This window comes from Mustela lutreola, chromosome 5 (genome assembly GCF_030435805.1).
Source record: "Mustela lutreola isolate mMusLut2 chromosome 5, mMusLut2.pri, whole genome shotgun sequence".
In the NCBI taxonomy this organism is placed as follows: Eukaryota; Metazoa; Chordata; class Mammalia; order Carnivora; family Mustelidae; genus Mustela; species Mustela lutreola.
The window spans coordinates 39,535,404-39,553,840 of record NC_081294.1 but is presented as its reverse complement, the minus strand read 5'-3'; the positions used below and the strand labels follow the sequence as shown (position 1 = coordinate 39,553,840).

Here is an 18,437-nt window from a genome sequence, read left to right as displayed (position 1 = left end):
CTGCCTCTCTGCCTACTTGTGATCTCTCTCTCTCCCTCTGTTAAATAAATAAATAAAATCTTGGGGAAAAAAAAAAAAGGAGGTGATAGCAAGTATTTTTTTTATTGTTATTTTTTAGTTTTTTATTACCAAGAAGACCAGCCCCTGGTGTTTCCTTCCCTTACAAAATTCTGCTTCTTTCCAGAAGGTGTTTCTGTCCTTTCTCAACTAGCGGAGAAAACAGGAAACCGGTGTGCTTTAGCAATGGTCTCCTTAATCCATGAAAAAGAGGGAGTTTTACCTGTGCTGCTTTACACCTCATTCCCATTCTCTCCCCATTATCAATTCAGACACACACACACACACACACACACACACACACACACACACATTCCTATTTTTTTTCTTCTTTTCTTTGGCTAAGCCCTGGCTTACTGCTTAAGATACAGTAAACTCTGATAGAGACTAGTGCACCGATGTTAACCCAAAGTCCGGTTTAACACTGCGGGTCCTGTTTCCTTCATCCCAACCTTTGTCCTTATTTCATTAACCTCACAGTAATGAGATCCCACATACATGATTGAATTTGTTAGACTTCTGTATGTAGTGTTGTAATGAGGTTGGGCGGTAGTTAATTAGCTTTGCTTGATTATGACTCATAGTCCTCTTCTCCTTTTCTCCCAGGCATGGAAAACCAAAATGGTGAACCCTGATTTGCTTTTCTATGTCTGAGGAGATCCTGTGGTAACTGGGAGGGGCTCAGGGGCTTATACTGTGGATGGGTCTTTTCATCTTTTCCCTAGGTTGCCTGAAGACTACCTCAGATCCAGTTTTCCAAAATTGGGCACTGCCAATGATAGTTTTAAGGATTTTGTCCACAAATTTTCCCATCTTTGACACAGTACAGTCTCCCAATGTCATGCAGTTAAAAGAGTGCAAGGTCAGGGTCAAATGCAGACTTGTGTGTGCTCAAAGCCTCCCGAGTGCCTGCTTCCCGGTGCCTCCTCACGTGGCTGGCTGATGCCGAGTACATCGGTAACCTCTCCCAGGGCTTTTGTTACTTCACCTACAAAATGAGGGGGTTGGCCTGCAAGGGCCTTCCCAGATCTGAAGTTTTTCTGTGTTTATGGTTAGTGGAATGAGGAGACTACATTTTACTTTAACATAAATTTATTTGACTTTACATTTAATAGGAATGGCCATATATTTCAAGTTTAAATATATATATTTACATATTTCTGCAGTCAGGAATTTTAGATTATGTAAACCTTTTTGTTTTCTCAACTCATTTTTCAGGTGCTTTGGAATTTCACTGCTGTTCTTTTTAACTTATGGTGTTTGCCATAGTAAAGTGGGAAATTTGTATTCAAATGTTAATTTTTTTTCCCCTATATTATTTTCTCTCTGTTTAACACTTCTCAGTGTGCTGGCAATGCCTGAATCGGGGGTAGTCTGAGGCAGAGAAGCAAAGCAAAATTAAATAATCCATTTGGAGGTTAAATCCTTAACCTTGACCTAAACAAACTGAGTTAGCTAACCAAAGATTACACTAAGGAGACTGCAAATCCCCGGTTCTAAGAGTTTATCATCTAAAAGATAAACTGACTGATGTCAGTGTACGTCTGACTTACATGTGCATACTCAGTAAACAGTGCATATGTCCGTGTTCACAGCTGCAAAGTAATAGCAGCGCTGAAGTGAGGATTAGAGCGGACACAGTAGTGGTCTATTGGAATAAGGTAGTGGAGAACATGGGGGCGACACAAGGGACAAAATGGAGTTCCTTAGAGAGAAGGTCCCAGGTCGTCTGGGCTTGAGGAAAGAATTCAAAGCTGGCTGAGTAGAGAAGAGAGAGCTGCCCCCACATCTCCTGGCCTCACCCATAGTCAAGTGCTGCTTAGCCCTGGGGCCACGGGCCTGCCGCCTCCCTCACTGGGGCCCAGCCGTCAACACTCAACAGTCCTTCCTCACCACTCCTTTCTTGAGTATCAGGTCCGTCCCAAAGAAAGGATCCATGGGTATTGAACACACCCCAGCCTTCCTCTGGGGAATGCAGCATCATTGGGCTCCTTCTAACCATGCTTTTCTCCTCTCTGTTTTCATTCTCTGTTGTTTGAGTACCTTCTCTCTGCCAGATGCTTCGCTAGGCCTTAGGTATGCAATGATGAACAAAAGCAGTGGTACTGAAGCAGATGAATTTCTAGTGAGTGGATGAGAGAATTTGAAAGCCTAGAAAGCAATACAAGTATTACACACGAAAATCAAGGCTCTGGTGCCGGCACATCTACTGGCTGAGGGTACGGTGGGGAGCCGGCCACGAGGGGATCAGGTCATTCCTCTGCTTCAGCCCTTTCCTCCTATGTTCCAAGTCTCTTGCTCAAATTCTTTGACTACTCCCTTCTGGACTTTTCCTAAAGCCTCATATCTAGGCTGTCTGTGGAATTGATAATGTTTTCAAACTCCTTTTAGTTAAAACCCAAGTATTCGTTGAAACCCTGTTGTATGTTTGGCTCTGTGCCAGGCACGGTGGTGGTTCCCACGTAGATCAGAGACTCCATAAGGTCATCGCAGAGACCCAAGTTCATTGACCTTCACTTACTGCGCTTCTGTCTTCATGGCTCTTCCCTCCAGTAGCCCACATACCCAGGACCAGGAGCCAGGGTAGTTGTGCTACCCTCTTGCTCTGCTGCCACATGCAGACCATTTCTCTTCCAATTAAAAAATCCCAGTTCCTTTGTGTCATAAGCCCACATACCATTGTACCTGCCACCTTCCTGGCCACGTACATTCTCTATAACCTCCTCTTGAGTCCTCCCATCATTCACTGATACTTGTAAGCACTGGGTTTCCCTCTTCTTCCCGTGGCTTAGTCAGTCCTTCTGGGAGACTGTAGCCTCCAGGTAGAAAATTCATCCAGCTCCCCGGCCTCTCAGTTCCATGTGCTCTTTACTGCCTTCTTCCTCAGCCATTCTCTCTGAGGCCACTGTCCACTAGCCCCTGTCAGTAAGAGTAGCCGCTCCACCTGTAACACCTCATTTTCAATCCCTATAACTTTGACAACCACATTCCATTTTCCAACTCCCTCCACACCTGCATCAGAATAGCTGAACATGACTGGAGGAAGAATGGACCGCATTCCTGACTGACAACCATAAGGCCCCAGGAGCCCAGAATTTCCCGGCAATCCTACTGCATTTCCCTGGTGGGTGCTCAGAGGAGAACCAGGTCATACCTTCCCTCCTACCACAGACCTCCCACAACCCTCCCCTTTCTCAGTGGATGACCTTGCTGCCTATCTCCCTGAGAAAATAGACACCATCAGAAAAGAACCTTCATCTTCCTGTGACCAAACCTAATCGCTTCATTTACCTGCCCCGTCAGTTTTTGCTTCTCACTAGTGGATTGTTCCAGTCAGGATACAAGATGCTATTATGTGACCTATTTCAAAAAAAACTTTTTTTTTAAAGTCTGTCTTTCCACCCCTCTGTCCTTACTCCAGCCAGCTCCTTTCTTGACTCTGCAAGCAGCCTCTACAGTAAGGCTCATGGAGAGAGAACTTACTGTTGATATGTTGCCTTCATTTTCTCTTCAAGCCACAGCAGGCAGGCATCCTGTGAGTGGACTCCTGAGCAGTCCATAGCAGACCCATCCTTTCCTGAAGCACTTTCTCTACCTCTAAATGTTGGGCGGCCTCATTTCTTAGACCTCTTCTCCATCCACATGCATATCCTAGGGTGATCCCTTTCCAGTGGTTTGAAATGCGCTGATGACTCGTACATTTATATCTCTAGCCACACCCTCCACACTATTCCCATCTTTCCTCAACTTCCCAGCGTATGTCTGGTGGCATCTTACATTTAAGGCCAAAAGATTTCTGGTCTTCCCTCTCCACCGTCTCTCCTAATCCAGCCCAACTCCTCTTCCAGTGTTTTCTATTTCAGTAAAAGTAGCGTACTTTCCACGCCCCACCCCTGTTACCCAATTCCTGGACACTAGTCTTCCTCATCCCTCCACAGGAGCAAGACCACTGGGCTTTATCTCAGATGTATCTTAAACCTGTCTACAGAATTGCCACCATTCCCACCTGGACCCTTGTGACTACTTCCTACCCGTTCTTTGTCCCCACTCCTGCTGGCCTGTATTCTAAACACAGAAGCCCGTGATCTTACAATATGAAATTAGATCTTGCCACTTCCTTTCTGGGAACCTTCAGTAGAAGAAAAATAAAAAGCTCCCTTGATTCAGCCTTCAATTATGTAGCCCTTCCTTAACTCCTTGACTTCCTTTTCTTCTGCTTTCTGCATCGTTTGCTAGCTTCTAGTTGCATTGACTCTAACATATTTTGGTCAGAATGCTTTGATAGATAAAATTTCATTGTAATAAAGAAGAAAAACTGACTTAAAAGGAACGCTCTTAACCAAATCTTCCTGTGAGACTCTTGCTCACTCCTACGCAGAGAAGGCTTCCTTGATACCCTATCAAAAATAGCTGTCCCCACCCTTCCTGCCTCCAAAAATGCTCTGCTTTCTCACTGTGCTTTAATTTTCTTCGGGGCACTTTCCATCATCTGAAATGATATTTTATATATACTCCTTTTCAAGGTTGATCTGTTTGCATACATTCATTCGGTCAGGCCATTAGAATGTTACCTCCAGGCCCGCTGCGCATCTTCTATTCTGGCCACACAGTTGGGTCTCAAGAAATCTTTGCTTAGAGAATTAGTAATTCTGTCTTCTCCCACTTGAAAGGTTTAAAAAAAAAAATACACACACACACACACACACACACACACGCATATTTAGGCAGAAATACACTGTAATCACTAACCCCCAAAACTCACGTCTTAAAGCAACAAAGATTTCTTTCTCATTCATGCTACCTTCCCATTACAGGCCAAATGGGAGAGGCCCTTTGTTGGTCTGTAATCACAGACTCAGGCCCAGAGGATGACCACCATCTTGAACATGGCCATTTGCAGTGGCAGAGGGAAAAGAGAGCTAGGGTGGGGATGGGGTTTTGCCCTGGCGATTAAACCCTCCACTTTTCACCTCCATTCACAATTTCTTCAGTACTCGGCACGTGGTCCCAGCTAACTGCAGGGCACAGGGCAGCACAGTTCCATAGAAATTTCAGGGATTGACAACTACGATCGTACTGTGAAAAATTTTGAAATCTAAAGGAGGGGGGGGGATTCATTACCATCTAATCTGGATATAAACTCAGTGATTATTTTTATATATTTCTTTTCCTTTTCTTTTTTTTTTTTAAAGATTTTATTTATTTTAGAGAGTGAGAAAGACCTCGAGTGGGGGAGGGGAGGGGGAGAGAGGGCAGTACGGAGTGAGGGACCCAACGCAGGTCTCTACCCCACAACCCTGAGACCCATGACCCAAGATGAACCCAAGAGTCTGATACTTAAGGGACTGAGACAGCCAGGTGCCCTTAGTTCACACTTCTGAAATGTTACATAAGTGATTTCTTTGTGTGAAGTTACCACAACTTCCACTTCTTATTCCTAAACTGATCTCTGGGCAACCAAGAATATTCTAACTTCTTTGACCATTTACTGTATCCCAGCACCCCTGCATGTATTATTTATATGCCTGTTCAAGCTATGGATGGTATCTGTACAATTCTCTCTTCAGCATCAGCCACAGTTAGGCACTAAAAGGCTGTTGCTGGGTGCAGGGGAGCTAAGAAAGGGAGGGACGAAAGAGAGGAAGAAACCACCAAATACATAACCTATGCCTCATCGGGAACATGCATCTGGCCTGCTGTTACCTAATAGTTTACGTCAAGTGGACTTGGACTGGCAAATATTCTCTGGTTGCCTGTTACGGAGAATTGACCCAGTTCAAGATTCATCCTTCTAGAGCCATTCAAGTTTGTAGGTTCTGGTGTTCTTTGGCAAAACCAGAAGGCATCACTTACCTTCATGTACTTGGCCAAAACCTTGAAAAACTTTAACTCATAGGAAAGCAACTTAAACCCAATAATCCTTGCTTCATTTATTTTTAATGACAAGCCACTTTGGTAGGGTTTTTCTGCATGAAGTTACCCAACCTCCTTAAAAAAGAAAATTCTTCCTCAGATGTGGAAATTTATTTATCTGTTCCATTCCGTTCTTTTCTAAGAACAGCAAGTTTTCATGTATTTCTGTATACATAATCCTTTATTTAAGGATTGCAGGCACATTTTATTGTGTAACGATGTGTAATGTTAGATTTCTTCATACTTTTAAAAAACCATACAGAAGTAAAGAGAAAGGAGAATGAGGAGGAGAGGAAAAGAATGACTAATACTTTGGTCAAACAAAAAAATAACATTGTGAAATAAGCCATTGAGGTTTAGTAAGGTGAAAATCTGTCAAATCTACTCATTATTATGAAAATAAGTAATAAAATATTCATCTCACAGGCAGTTCAAAGGAACCTCATTGACTAAACTTGGTAATTAATCAGTAAGCTTTAATGAGCAATATAATAAACTTCTCTTGTAAAAACCCAACCTAGTACAGTTTTCGATGAAACAGTTTGCTTTTACAGAACAATAAAACTACAAAGACATTTTGAGAATTAAGTCAGCTGCGTGATGTGATTATTAAACTATTTGCTGTTAAATGTACATTCAAATTATTGGAAGTTCAAAAGAATTGACATCACATTAGAAATGGTTTTTCTATTTTTCATATTAAACATAAAAGTTCCAGAAGTTATGGGCATAGGTGAAGTGGGCATGTCTCTTTCTTTCCATTTTGTTTTGTTTTGTTTTAATCCTTAAATTGTTCTCTGTTAAATGTAAAAGCATGACGTCTAACTTCTGTGTCTGTAAAAGTTGAGAAATAACCTATGGGCCTTTAATATTATACTAGACCATGCATAATGAGTGAATTCCTGTTAATTTCATTTGGTGTTGAGGAAAAATTCTTCAGATATGTATAAGTAACTCCCACCAGAGTAGCTGACTTTTTCTTAACCATCTTTGGCACTTTGATTTCTACTCTTGATCTCTTTCAAAGTTTGATTTTGTTAAATTGCTCAAAGGTAGAGAGAAAAGTTTATGGATTTTGTTTTTCTTTAAACAAGTTAAGAAAATGCAAATCTGCTGTGTCCCTGTGGAATTAAGCACTACTATAGCATTGGATGGTCTGGTTTTAAAAAATTCAGGCCTTTGTTTTACTTTCAAGCAAAGCGCAAATGTTTCTTGGTTTTTTTCTGGTTAAATCTCTGGGTAACACATTTAAATTACAGATTTTTGTGCATATTCATTAGAATCCTATAGTGCTTAATTCTAGTCTTTTATGATTATTAACCCACAGACTTCAAATGGAAGGAACACTAGGATTCAAACTTTTTATTTGCAAAACTGAAGTATTATGAATGAATATTTTTCTTAGTCCAAATGCCATGCTGGCTTCCTTTCCATCATTTATGTTGTAGAAAACCCTTATTACCTGCAGTATAGCCAACACATATTCTAGAAAGAAAATTAAGTGATACAGAAGATAGACATCCTAAGAAACCCTCAGTTCACATTTAAAATATCTCAAAATGCAGTTGGTATTTTTCTTAATCTTTGAGAGAACTAGAATCTTAAAGGGCTGAGATGTCTTTAGTTGGGATGATCTCTATCCAGCCAATATTAATTTCCCAAAGGCGTTTTATCTTTGCATAAATGACTGTGAGAGACAGGATATTGGTAGGAAGTAAATATATTTAAGTAGTCCATTCTCATAACTTTTAAGCAGAATATTGTCCATAATACAAAACGAAAAAATTGCAAAGATCAAGTAATGCATTGTAAATTTTCTAAGGTAAATATATGCACTATTTCTTTTTTTTTTTTTTTTTTTTTTTTTTATTTCAAGATATTTTATTTTTATTTTTTTTTTTTTTTTTTTTTTATAAATCTATAAATAATAACACATTAATATATCAGTAAATCAAATAACAGGAAGAAAATTATATGCTCATTTCTGGAGGTGACAAGAATTTTTGATAAAATTTAACTGTTCCAGCAAAAAACTTTTCTATACTAAGAATGGAATGATTTTTTTTTTTTTTTATTTTATTATTATTTTTTTTTTTTTATTTTTTATTTTTTATAAACATATATTTTTTATATACATATATTTTTATCCCCAGGTCTGTGAATCACCAGGTTTACACACTTCACAGCACTCACCAAATCACATGCCCTCCCCAATGTCCATAATCCCACCCCCTTCTCCCCAACCCCCTCCCCCCGGCAACCCTCAGTTTGTTTTGTGAGATTAAGAGTCACTTATGGTTTGTCTCCCTCCCAATCCCATCTTGTTTCATTTATTCTTCTACCCACTTAAGCCTCCATGTTGCATCACCACTTCCTCATATCAGGGAGATCATATGATAGTTGTCTTTCTCTGCTTGACTTATTTCGCTAAGCATGATACGCTCTAGTTCCATCCATGTTGTTGCAAATGGCAAGATTTCATTTCTTTTGATGGCTGCATAGTATTCCATTGTGTATATATACCACATCTTCTTGATCCATTCATCTGTTGATGGACATCTAGGTTCTTTCCATAGTTTGGCTATTGTGGACATTGCTGCTATAAACATTCGGGTGCATGTGTCCCTTTGGATCACTACATTTGTATCTTTAGGGTAAATACCCAATAGTGCAATTGCTGGGTCATAGGGCAGTTCTATTTTCAACATTTTGAGGAACCTCCATGCTGTTTTCCAGAGTGGCTGCACCAGCTTGCATTCCCACCAACAGTGTAGGAGGGTTCCCCTTTCTCCGCATCCTCGCCAGCATCTGTCATTTCCTGACTTGTTGATTTTAGCCATTCTGACTGGTGTGAGGTGATATCTCATTGTGGTTTTGATTTGTATTTCCCTGATGCCAAGTGATATGGCGCACTTTTTCATGTGTCTGTTGGCCATCTGGATGTCTTCTTTGCAGAAATGTCTGTTCATGTCTTCTGCCCATTTCTTGATTGGATTATTTGTTCTTTGGGTGTTGAGTTTGCTAAGTTCTTTATAGATTCTGGACACTAGTCCTTTATCTGATATGTCGTTTGCAAATATCTTCTCCCATTCTGTCAGTTGTCTTTTGATTTTGTTAACTGTTTCCTTTGCTGTGCAAAAGCTTTTGATCTTGATGAAATCCCAGTAGTTCATTTTTTCCCTTGCTTCCCTTGCCTTTTGCGTTGTTCCTAGGAAGATGTTGCTGCGGCAGAGGTCGAAGAGGTTGCTGCCCGTGTTCTCCTCAAGGATTTTGATGGATTCCTTTCGTACATTGAGGTCCTTCATCCATTTTGAGTCTATTTTTGTGTGTGGTGTAAGGAAATGGTCCAATTTCATTTTTCTGCATGTGGCTGTCCAATTTTCCCAGCACCATTTATTGAAAAGGCTGTCTTTTTTCCATTGGACATTCTTTCCTGCTTTGTCGAAGATTAGTTGACCATAGAGTTGAGGGTCTATTTCTGGGCTCTCTATTCTGTTCCATTGATCTATGTGTCTGTTTTTGTGCCAGTACCATGCTGTCTTGATGATGACAGCTTTGTAATAGAGCTTGAAGTCCGGAATTGTGATGCCACCAACGTTGGCTTTCTTTTTCAATATCCCTTTGGCTATTCGAGGTCTTTTCTGGTTCCATATAAATTTTAGAATTATTTGTTCCATTTCTTTGAAAAAGATGGATGGTACTTTGATAGGAATTGCATTAAATGTGTAGATTGCTTTAGGTAGCATAGACATTTTCACAATATTTATTCTTCCAATCCAGGAGCATGGAACATTTTTCCATTTCTTTGTGTCTTCCTCAATTTCTTTCATGAGTACTTTATAGTTTTCTGAGTATAGATTCTGTGTCTCTTTGGTTAGGTTTATTCCTAGGTATCTTATGGTTTTGGATGCAATTGTAAATGGGATTGACTCCTTAATATCTCTTTCTTCTGTCTTGCTGTTGGTGTAGAGAAATGCAACTGATTTCTGTGCATTGATTTTATATCCTGACACTTTACTGAATTCCTGTATAAGTTCTAGCAGTTTTGGAGTGGAGTCTTTTGGGTTTTCCACATATAGTATCATATCATCTGCGAAGAGTGATAATTTGACTTCTTCTTTGCCGATTTGGATGCCTTTAATTTCCTTTTGTTGTCTGATTGCTGAGGCTAGGACCTCTAGTACGATGTTGAATAGCAGTGGTGATAATGGACATCCCTGCCGTGTTCCTGACCTTAGCGGAAAAGCTTTCAGTTTTTCTCCATTGAGAATGATATTTGCGGTGGGTTTTTCATAGATGGCTTTGATGATATTGAGGTATGTGCCCTCTATCCCTACACTTTGAAGAGTTTTGATCAGGAAGGGATGTTGTACTTTGTCAAATGCTTTTTCAGCATCTATTGAGAGTATCATATGGTTCTTGTTCTTACTTTTATTGATGTGTTGTATCACATTGACTGATTTGCGGATGTTGAACCAACCTTGCAGCCCTGGAATAAATCCCACTTGGTCGTGGTGAATAATCTTTTTAATGTACTGTTGAATCCGATTGGCTAGTATTTTGTTGAGTATTTTCGCATCTGTGTTCATCAAGGATATCGGTCTATAGCTCTCTTTTTTGGTGGGATCCTTGTCTGGTTTTGGGATCAAGGTGATGCTGGCCTCATAAAATGAGTTTGGAAGTTTTCCTTCCATTTCTATTTTTTGGAACAGTTTCAGGAGAATAGGAATTAGTTCTTCTTTAAATGTTTGGTAGAATTCCCCCGGGAAGCCGTCTGGCCCTGGGCTTTTGTTTGTTTGGAGATTTTTAATGACTGTTTCAATCTCCTTACTGGTTATGGGTCTGTTCAGGCTTTCTATTTCTTCATGGTTCAGTTGTGGTAGTTTATATGTTTCTAGGAATGCATCCATTTCTTCCAGATTGTCAAATTTATTGCCGTAGAGTTGCTCATAGTATGTTCTTATAATAGTTTGTATTTCCTTGGTGTTAGTTGTGATCTCTCCTCTTTCATTCATGATTTTATTTATTTGGGTCCTTTCTCTTTTCTTTTTGATAAGTCGGGCCAGGGGTTTATCAATTTTATTAATTCTTTCAAAGAACCAGCTCCTAGTTTCGTTGATTTGTTCTATTGTTTTTTTGGTTTCTATTTCATTGATTTCTGCTCTGATCTTTATGATTTCTCTTCTCCTGCTGGGCTTAGGGTTTCTTTCTTGTTCCTTCTCCAGCTCCTTTAGGTGTAGGGTTAGGTTGTGTACCTGAGACCTTTCTTGTTTCTTGAGAAAGGCTTGTACCGCTATATATTTTCCTCTCAGGACTGCCTTTGTTGTGTCCCACAGATTTTGAACCGTTGTATTTTCATTATCATTTGTTTCCATGATTTTTTTCAATTCTTCTTTAATTTCCCGGTTGACCCATTCATTCTTTAGAAGGATACTGTTTAGTCTCCATGTATTTGGGTTCTTTCCAAACTTCCTTTTGTGGTTGAGTTCTAGCTTTAGAGCATTGTGGTCTGAAAATATGCAGGGAATGATCCCAATCTTTTGATACCGGTTGAGTCCTGATTTAGGACCGAGGATGTGATCTATTCTGGAGAATGTACCATGTGCACTAGAGAAGAATGTGTATTCTGTTGCTTTGGGATGAAATATTCTGAATATATCTGTGATGTCCATCTGGTCCAGTGTGTCATTTAAGGCCTTTATTTCCTTGCTGATCTTTTGCTTGGATGACCTGTCCATTTCAGTGAGGGGAATATTAAAGTCCCCTACTATTATTGTATTGTTGTTTATGTGTTTCTTTGATTTTGTTATTAATTGGTTTATATAGTTGGCTGCTCCCACGTTGGGGGCATAGATATTTAAAATTGTTAAATCTTCTTGTTGGACAGACCCTTTGAGTATGATATAGTGTCCTTCCTCATCTCTTATTACAGTCTTTGGCTTAAAATCTAATTGATCTGATATAAGGATTGCCACTCCTGCTTTCTTCTGATGTCCATTAGCATGGTAAATTCTTTTCCACCCCCTCACTTTAAATCTGGAGGTGTCTTCGGGCTTAAAATGTGTTTCTTGGAGGCAACATATAGATGGGTTTTGTTTTTTTATCCATTCTGATACCCTGTGTCTTTTGACAGGGGCATTTAGCCCATTCACATTCAGGGTAACTATTGAGAGATATGAATTTAGTGCCATTGTATTGCCTGTAAGGTGACTGTTACTGTATATGGTCTCTGTTCCTTTCTGATCTACCACTTGTAGGCTCTCTCTTTGCTTAGAGGACCCCTTTCAATATTTCCTGTAGAGCTGGTTTGGTATTTGCAAATTCTTTCAGTTGTTGTTTGTCCTGGAAGCTTTTAATCTCTCCTTCTATTTTCAATGATAGCCTAGCTGGATATAGTATTCTTGGCTGCATGTTTTTCTCGTTTAGTGCTCTGAAAATATCATGCCAGCTCTTTCTGGCCTGCCAGGTCTCTGTGGATAAGTCAGCTGCCAATCTAATATTTTTACCATTGTATGTTACAGACTTCTTTTCCCGGGCTGCTTTCAGGATTTTCTCTTTGTCATTGAGACTTGTAAATTTTACTATTATGTGACGGGGTGTGGGCCTATTCTTATTTATTTTGAGGGGCATTCTCTGAACCTCCTGAATTTTGATGCTTGTTCCCTTTGCCATATTGGGGAAATTCTCCCCAATAATTCTCTCCAGTATACCTTCTGCTCCCCTCTCACTTTCTTCTTCTTCTGGAATCCCAATTATTCTAATGTTGTTTCGTCTTATGGTGTCACTTATTTCTCGAATTCTCCCCTCGTGGTCCAGTAGCTGTTTGTCCCTCTTTTGATCAGCTTCTTTATTCTCTGTCATTTGGTCTTCTATATCACTAATTCTTTCTTCTGCCTCATTTATCCTAGCAGTGAGAGCCTCCATTTTTGATTGCACCTCATTAATAGCTTTTTTGATTTCAACTTGGTTAGATTTTAGTTCTTTTATTTCTCCAGAAAGGGCTTTTATATCTCTCGAGAGGGTTTCTCTAATATCTTCCATGCCTTTTTCGAGCCCGGCTAGAACCTTGAGAATTGTCATTCTGAACTCTAGATCTGACATATTACCGATGTCTGTATTGATTAGGTCCCTAGCCTTCGGTACTGCCTCTTGTTCTTTTTTTTTGTGGTGAATTTTTACGTCTTGTCATTTTGTCCAGATAAGAGTAAATGAAGGGGCAAGTAAAATACTAAAAGGGTGGCAACAACCCCAGGAAAATATGCTTTAGCCAAATTAGAAGAGATCCAAAATCGTGAGTGGGGAGAAAGGGGATAAAAAGAGGTTCAAAAAGGAAGAAAGAAAAAAGAAAAAAAAAAAAAAAAAAAAAAGAAAAGAATTTTTTTTTAAAAAAGAAAACACCTAAGAAAAATGTAAAAAAATATATATATATATTAGATAAACTAGTAAAAAATCGTTAAAAAAGAAAAAGGTAACAGTTAAAAAAAAAAAAATTTTACCCGAAGGCGAGAAAAAAAAAAAAAAATGAAAAAGAAAAAATTAAATTAACTGCAAGACTAAAAAAAATCACAGGAAAAAAGCCATGAGTTCCGTGCTTGGCTTTCTCCTCCTCTGGAATTCTGCTGCTCTCCTTGGTATTGAAACCGCACTCCTTGGTAGGTGAGCTTGGTCTCGGCTGGATTTCTTGTTGATCTTCTGGGGGAGGGGCCTGTTGTAGTGATTTTCAAGTGTCTTTGCCCCAGGCGGAATTACACCGCCCTTACCCGGGGCCGGGGTGAGTAATCCGCTCGGGTTTGCTTTCAGGAGCTTTTGTTCCCTGAGCGCTTTCCGTAGAGTTCCAGAGGACGGGAATACAAATGGCGGCCTCCTGGTCTCCGGCCCGGAGGAGCCGAGAGCCCAGGGCCCCACTCCTCAGTGCGCCCTCAGAGAACAGCGCCCAGTTACTCCCGTCTGCCTGACCTCCGGCCGCGCTCCGAGCTCACCGAGCCTGCGACCGGTTCAAGGTAACACGGAGCTGCGAGCTTACTGTCGGCTCTGTCTCTGTAGCCGGCTTTCCCGTTCCAATACCCGCAAGCTCTGCGACACTCAGACACCCCCGATCCTTCTGTGACCCTGCGGGACCTGAGGCCACGCTGACCCCGCGTGGGCTTCGCTCCGGTTTAGCCTCTGGAGCGATGTCCCTCCGCGGAACAGACTTTTAAAAGTCCTGATTTTGTGCGCGGTTGCTCCGCCGCTTGCCGGGAGCCGGCCCCTCCCCCCGGGGTCTATCTTCCCGTCGCTTTGGATTCACTTCTCCGCCGGTCCTACCTTTCAGAAAGTGGTTGTTTTTCTGTTTCCAGAATTGCTGTTCTTCTTCTCTTCGATCTGCCGATGGATTTTCAGGTGTTTGCAATCTTTAGATAAGCTATCTAGCTGATCTCCGGCTAGCTGAAGCAGTCTCAGCTTGCTACTTCTCCGCCATCTTGACTCCTCCTCCAAGATATTTTATTTTTAAAACAGGTCACAACACTAAGCTTTTGGCCCGTTCTGCCAAAGTACAAGCTACAAATGCTTGCTCAGCAGCGGAGGGGCGCCCCTTAGTAGCATGTTTGAAAATTGAATAAAAATCCATATAAAACAAATATTCAAATAGTTTCCATAGGAACACAGATAAGTGACCCCATCTCCTCGTCTTCCACACTGTTGCATCCGTGCCGACCCTACTTACAGACATCTCAAAACTAGCAGGAATTAAGTTACAGTCCCCCCCGATCCCCCAATCCAAGCTCAACTCGAAGCTAACAGCTACAGGAGCAGCACCTACACGTTAACGCTGGTGGAGGCACAGGTGGCCGGGGGGCGCTTCAGCCCGCTCTCCCGGGCGCAGGACACGGGCAGGGGGCTGGCGTCCGGCTCCTCCAGCTCGGCCGGGAAGTCGCGGCTCTGGATCTGCTGCATCAGTTGCCACGTCGGCCCCGACATCACGTAGTAGATGGTCGGTCTCTGGAACCCGTTGAAAGTAGAAGCAGCTGCAACCGTGTAGGCGCCCATGTTCTCAAACACCATCCAATCGCCCACGTGCATCTCGGGCAGGTCACAGCGCTCGACAATGCGGTCCAGGCCGTCGCACGTTGGTCCCCATATGCTGGTTGAATAGTACTTCTCATCTGGTTTGGGTCTCTTCTGCAGGAGGGGCTTCACATGTGCGTGATCATAGAGGATGCAGTTGAATGAGCCATACACGCCATCGTTCACGTAATACATAAAGGTTTGTTCATTGGACTCCTCTTCATCATCAGAGCCTGTCTGTTCCTTTAATACGAGTTTTTTGGCAATGATGTTAACTGCGAGCGTGAAGGCTGATGCAACGTAGTATCTGCCAGGCTCGGCTATGATGCTCACGCCCGAGTCGGCCGGGAAGTACTTGTCCAGGGCTGGGTTGATAACACTGATGATCTCTTCAAATTTAAGCTTCACATCCTCAGATCCAGGAAAGCCACCACCGATATCAAGTAGATACATGTTGAAACCAACCTCAGCTCCCATGTCAAAGACACAGCGGGCATCGGAGATGGCTTGCACGAAGGTCTCAGGATCGGTGCAGCCACTTCCCACGTGGAAGCTGACACCGATGATGTCAATATTCAGCTCTCTCGCCCGTTCCAAGAGAAGCCTGCTGATTTTGAGTGTGGCACCGAATTTAACACTGAGGCGACAGACTGCTTTGGAATCATCGGTGGCAATCCGCAAAACCAACTTTGCCTTCGGATGTGCCCTGGCAACCTTCATCAGTTCAACTTCACTATCGAAAGTCATCATCTGGACTCCATTGTTGGCAGCGTACTTAATCTGAGACACTTGTTTACAAGGATTTGCATAGATAATCCTCTCTGGAGGCACCCCAAGACTTTGTACCAATTGTATTTCAGTCTTGCTGGCGCAGTCAAACCCCGTCCCAATGGTAGCAAGGGTCTTCACTATGGTTCTGCTATCATTGCACTTGACTGCATAAAAGGGGGTGACCCGAGGAAGAGCTTTTAACCATCTCAGATGTTTCTTTAGAATGTCTCCCAGGTCGGCCACATAGAAGGCATCCTTATCATCAGAAGATGAAACTTCATTAATTTTTTGGTCCAGAATATCCTTGGCAGTAAAGCCTTCATCGAGGAAATGGCAGTCTAATTCCGCATTATTGAAGTTGTTCATGGTTTCTTGAAGTTCCTCCAAAAACGTAACAAAATGGAAAACTAAGGAGAAATGGAACTTAAAGAAATGGTGGCCAATTTCTCACAAAGGCAATTCTCCAGAATTCCAAATCCCGCCGAGGATGCGTGCGCCCCAGTGCAGCAGGGGGAATGGTGTGATCAACACCGAATTTGCTGTCCACCTCAGAGCGCTGGGGCGCCGCGGGCCAGCCCCATGGAGACGCGGCCGCCGAGCGTGCAGGACCGCCGGGCGCCCCGCCGCCCCCGTCAGCCGGCCGCCCGCCGCCTCGCTGCCTCCCGCGGAGGACCGCCGGCCCGAGGTGGCGCCGGAGCTCTGGCAGAGGGGCGGCGGCGGCGGAGGCTGAAGGGACTGACCAATATATGCACTATTTCATCCAATATAACTTATAACACAAGAAAACACAGGAAGGAAGGCAACTTTACACAAGAGAAGAACCTTAATGACATTACTAACTGTAATGTCAGTAAGATGGAATCTGAAATACAAGCACTAACATGAAATATGAGATTATGGGAAGATACAGAAGATAGGAAATACCTTCATAAGGAAATTACTGGAAAACAGTAGTTCTCTAAGTGAAAGGAAGGGTCAAGGTACTTGAAGAAAAATAACAATTGCCTTTTTATTCACCATGACAATGAATGCATTTGGAGCGCTTCCTAAACCTAATCCAATTAATGATGCTTGAAATACACTTGATTTAGGTAGTTGAGGGAAGTATATTCTAGAAGAAATGCAACGAAGATAGCATTTGGGTGGGAGTCTAAGAGTCATCACAGTGAGTGGCCTAGAGGAAATCTCTAATACCTTAAAGAATTTTTGTGTAGTTTTATGATGCTGAGAAACCTGTGTGGATAAACAGGAAAGAGTCTTGTAACCGTAAAACAAATAATTCTAATTCATTCTGATTAAATACAAATGGTAACCTGAGGCTTATGTGGTCAGACCAGATAGTGATGAATACTACAAACACCAATAAGAACTTTTTTTAAATGTTTAAACAACCTGGTTAAGAAAATGTTCAGAATGGTTGGGACATCTTAGACAAAAGATTAATGTATACAAAATAATGTGATGATTAGCCAGAAGAAAATACATGCAGGCTATTTTGGAATAGGATTTGATTTTGTAATCCTTTTTACAAGAAAGTAAGAGTATTGACCCATGAGTGTAGTAGGGACATCTCCAAAAGTCAGGACGTGGTATTGTAGTTCTGTTGCTCACCACATGTTCTCAGTGTCCTAGGCATCATACACCGGCCTAAAATTTTTATTTATTTTTTTTGCAGACTGTTAACCAAGAGGAAATATGAATAAACTGCCTTTTGTAACTAAAAGAAAAGGAAAAAGGAAAAAAGTTAGAAGAGATGTACAAATGCCAGAAAAATAAGACATTTTGCGTGTTTCTAGGCTCCTAAATTCCTAATGCCATATGATTAGAGGGTGTTTAACAGTCCTCTGGATCAAGAGAAAATTATTTTAGCACTTTTTAGTATGACGTGTATCTCTGATCATGAGCACTGACATTACCTCTACGTTCATGAACTCAAACACAGGCACAGGACTGACCTTGAAATGAACAGCCCTGGGATGTTTACCCTCCGTAGTGGTGATACTCCTCTTGTCCCTGTTGTGCACTGGTGGTGCTGGGAAGGTCCTTCCAGCTCCTCTGCTCTCTTTGCCCTTATAGACTTGAGCCAGCCCTGACTGAGCAGACTGCGCCCATCGTTGTTGGGGTCCTGGATATTTTGATACTTTCTTTGCACTTCCATGAGGGACTTTTCTCTTAAGTATTAAAAGTTGTTTAAATTCTTGACCCAGGAGTTATCCTAGAGAAGAAAAAAACAAAAACAAACAAACAAAAAAAACAAACAAAAAAAACAAAAAAAAAAAAAAACCAGTGTAAATGTGCTAAAAACCAAATGAGACTTTTTTTCAAGCCTGTGTCAAGCTGTGTGTGTTTACACACTCTCGAGCAGTACTTATTCCATGATAACCTTTTATCTCCTAGACACTTAATTTGTCATTTAGGACATCTGTGGTTAGGCATAGAAGGCCCATTTTGTAACTGGTCACCATGCCAGAGGTGAAAGCCATTGACACTGGGCCTCTGGGGAAGGAGAACTCTTGGCAGGGTGTTTTCAGTGGGTGTTTTTTTCAGTTCTGTCAGGTCTGTGTTCCCTTGGGGGAATTTGTACCCAAAGAGTATTGAGTTTATTCTGTTGATTTTTTTCCAAAAGCCTGTGTTTTCTGCATTCCTATTTT

General features: G+C 41.6%; 2 protein-coding genes across 8 annotated transcripts in view; one reads left to right on the top strand and one right to left on the bottom strand.

The window, feature by feature from the left end:
• Positions 1-18,437, top strand: part of ARL15 (ADP ribosylation factor like GTPase 15) — a 405,338-nt gene that overhangs the window by 343,997 nt on the left and 42,904 nt on the right. The gene's annotated exons all lie outside the window — the stretch shown is intronic.
• LOC131831734 (ornithine decarboxylase-like) lies at positions 14,563-16,386 on the bottom strand. Its single transcript, XM_059173962.1, has one exon. It carries the CDS (start codon positions 16,150-16,152, stop codon positions 14,767-14,769), a length of 1,386 nt encoding a protein of 461 aa, XP_059029945.1. The 5' UTR covers positions 16,153-16,386; the 3' UTR covers positions 14,563-14,766.

Coding starts and splice junctions, on each gene's coding strand:
- LOC131831734 (XM_059173962.1), bottom strand. CDS start 16,152: ATGAACAACTTCAATAATGCGGAATTAGACTGCCATTTCCTCGATGAA.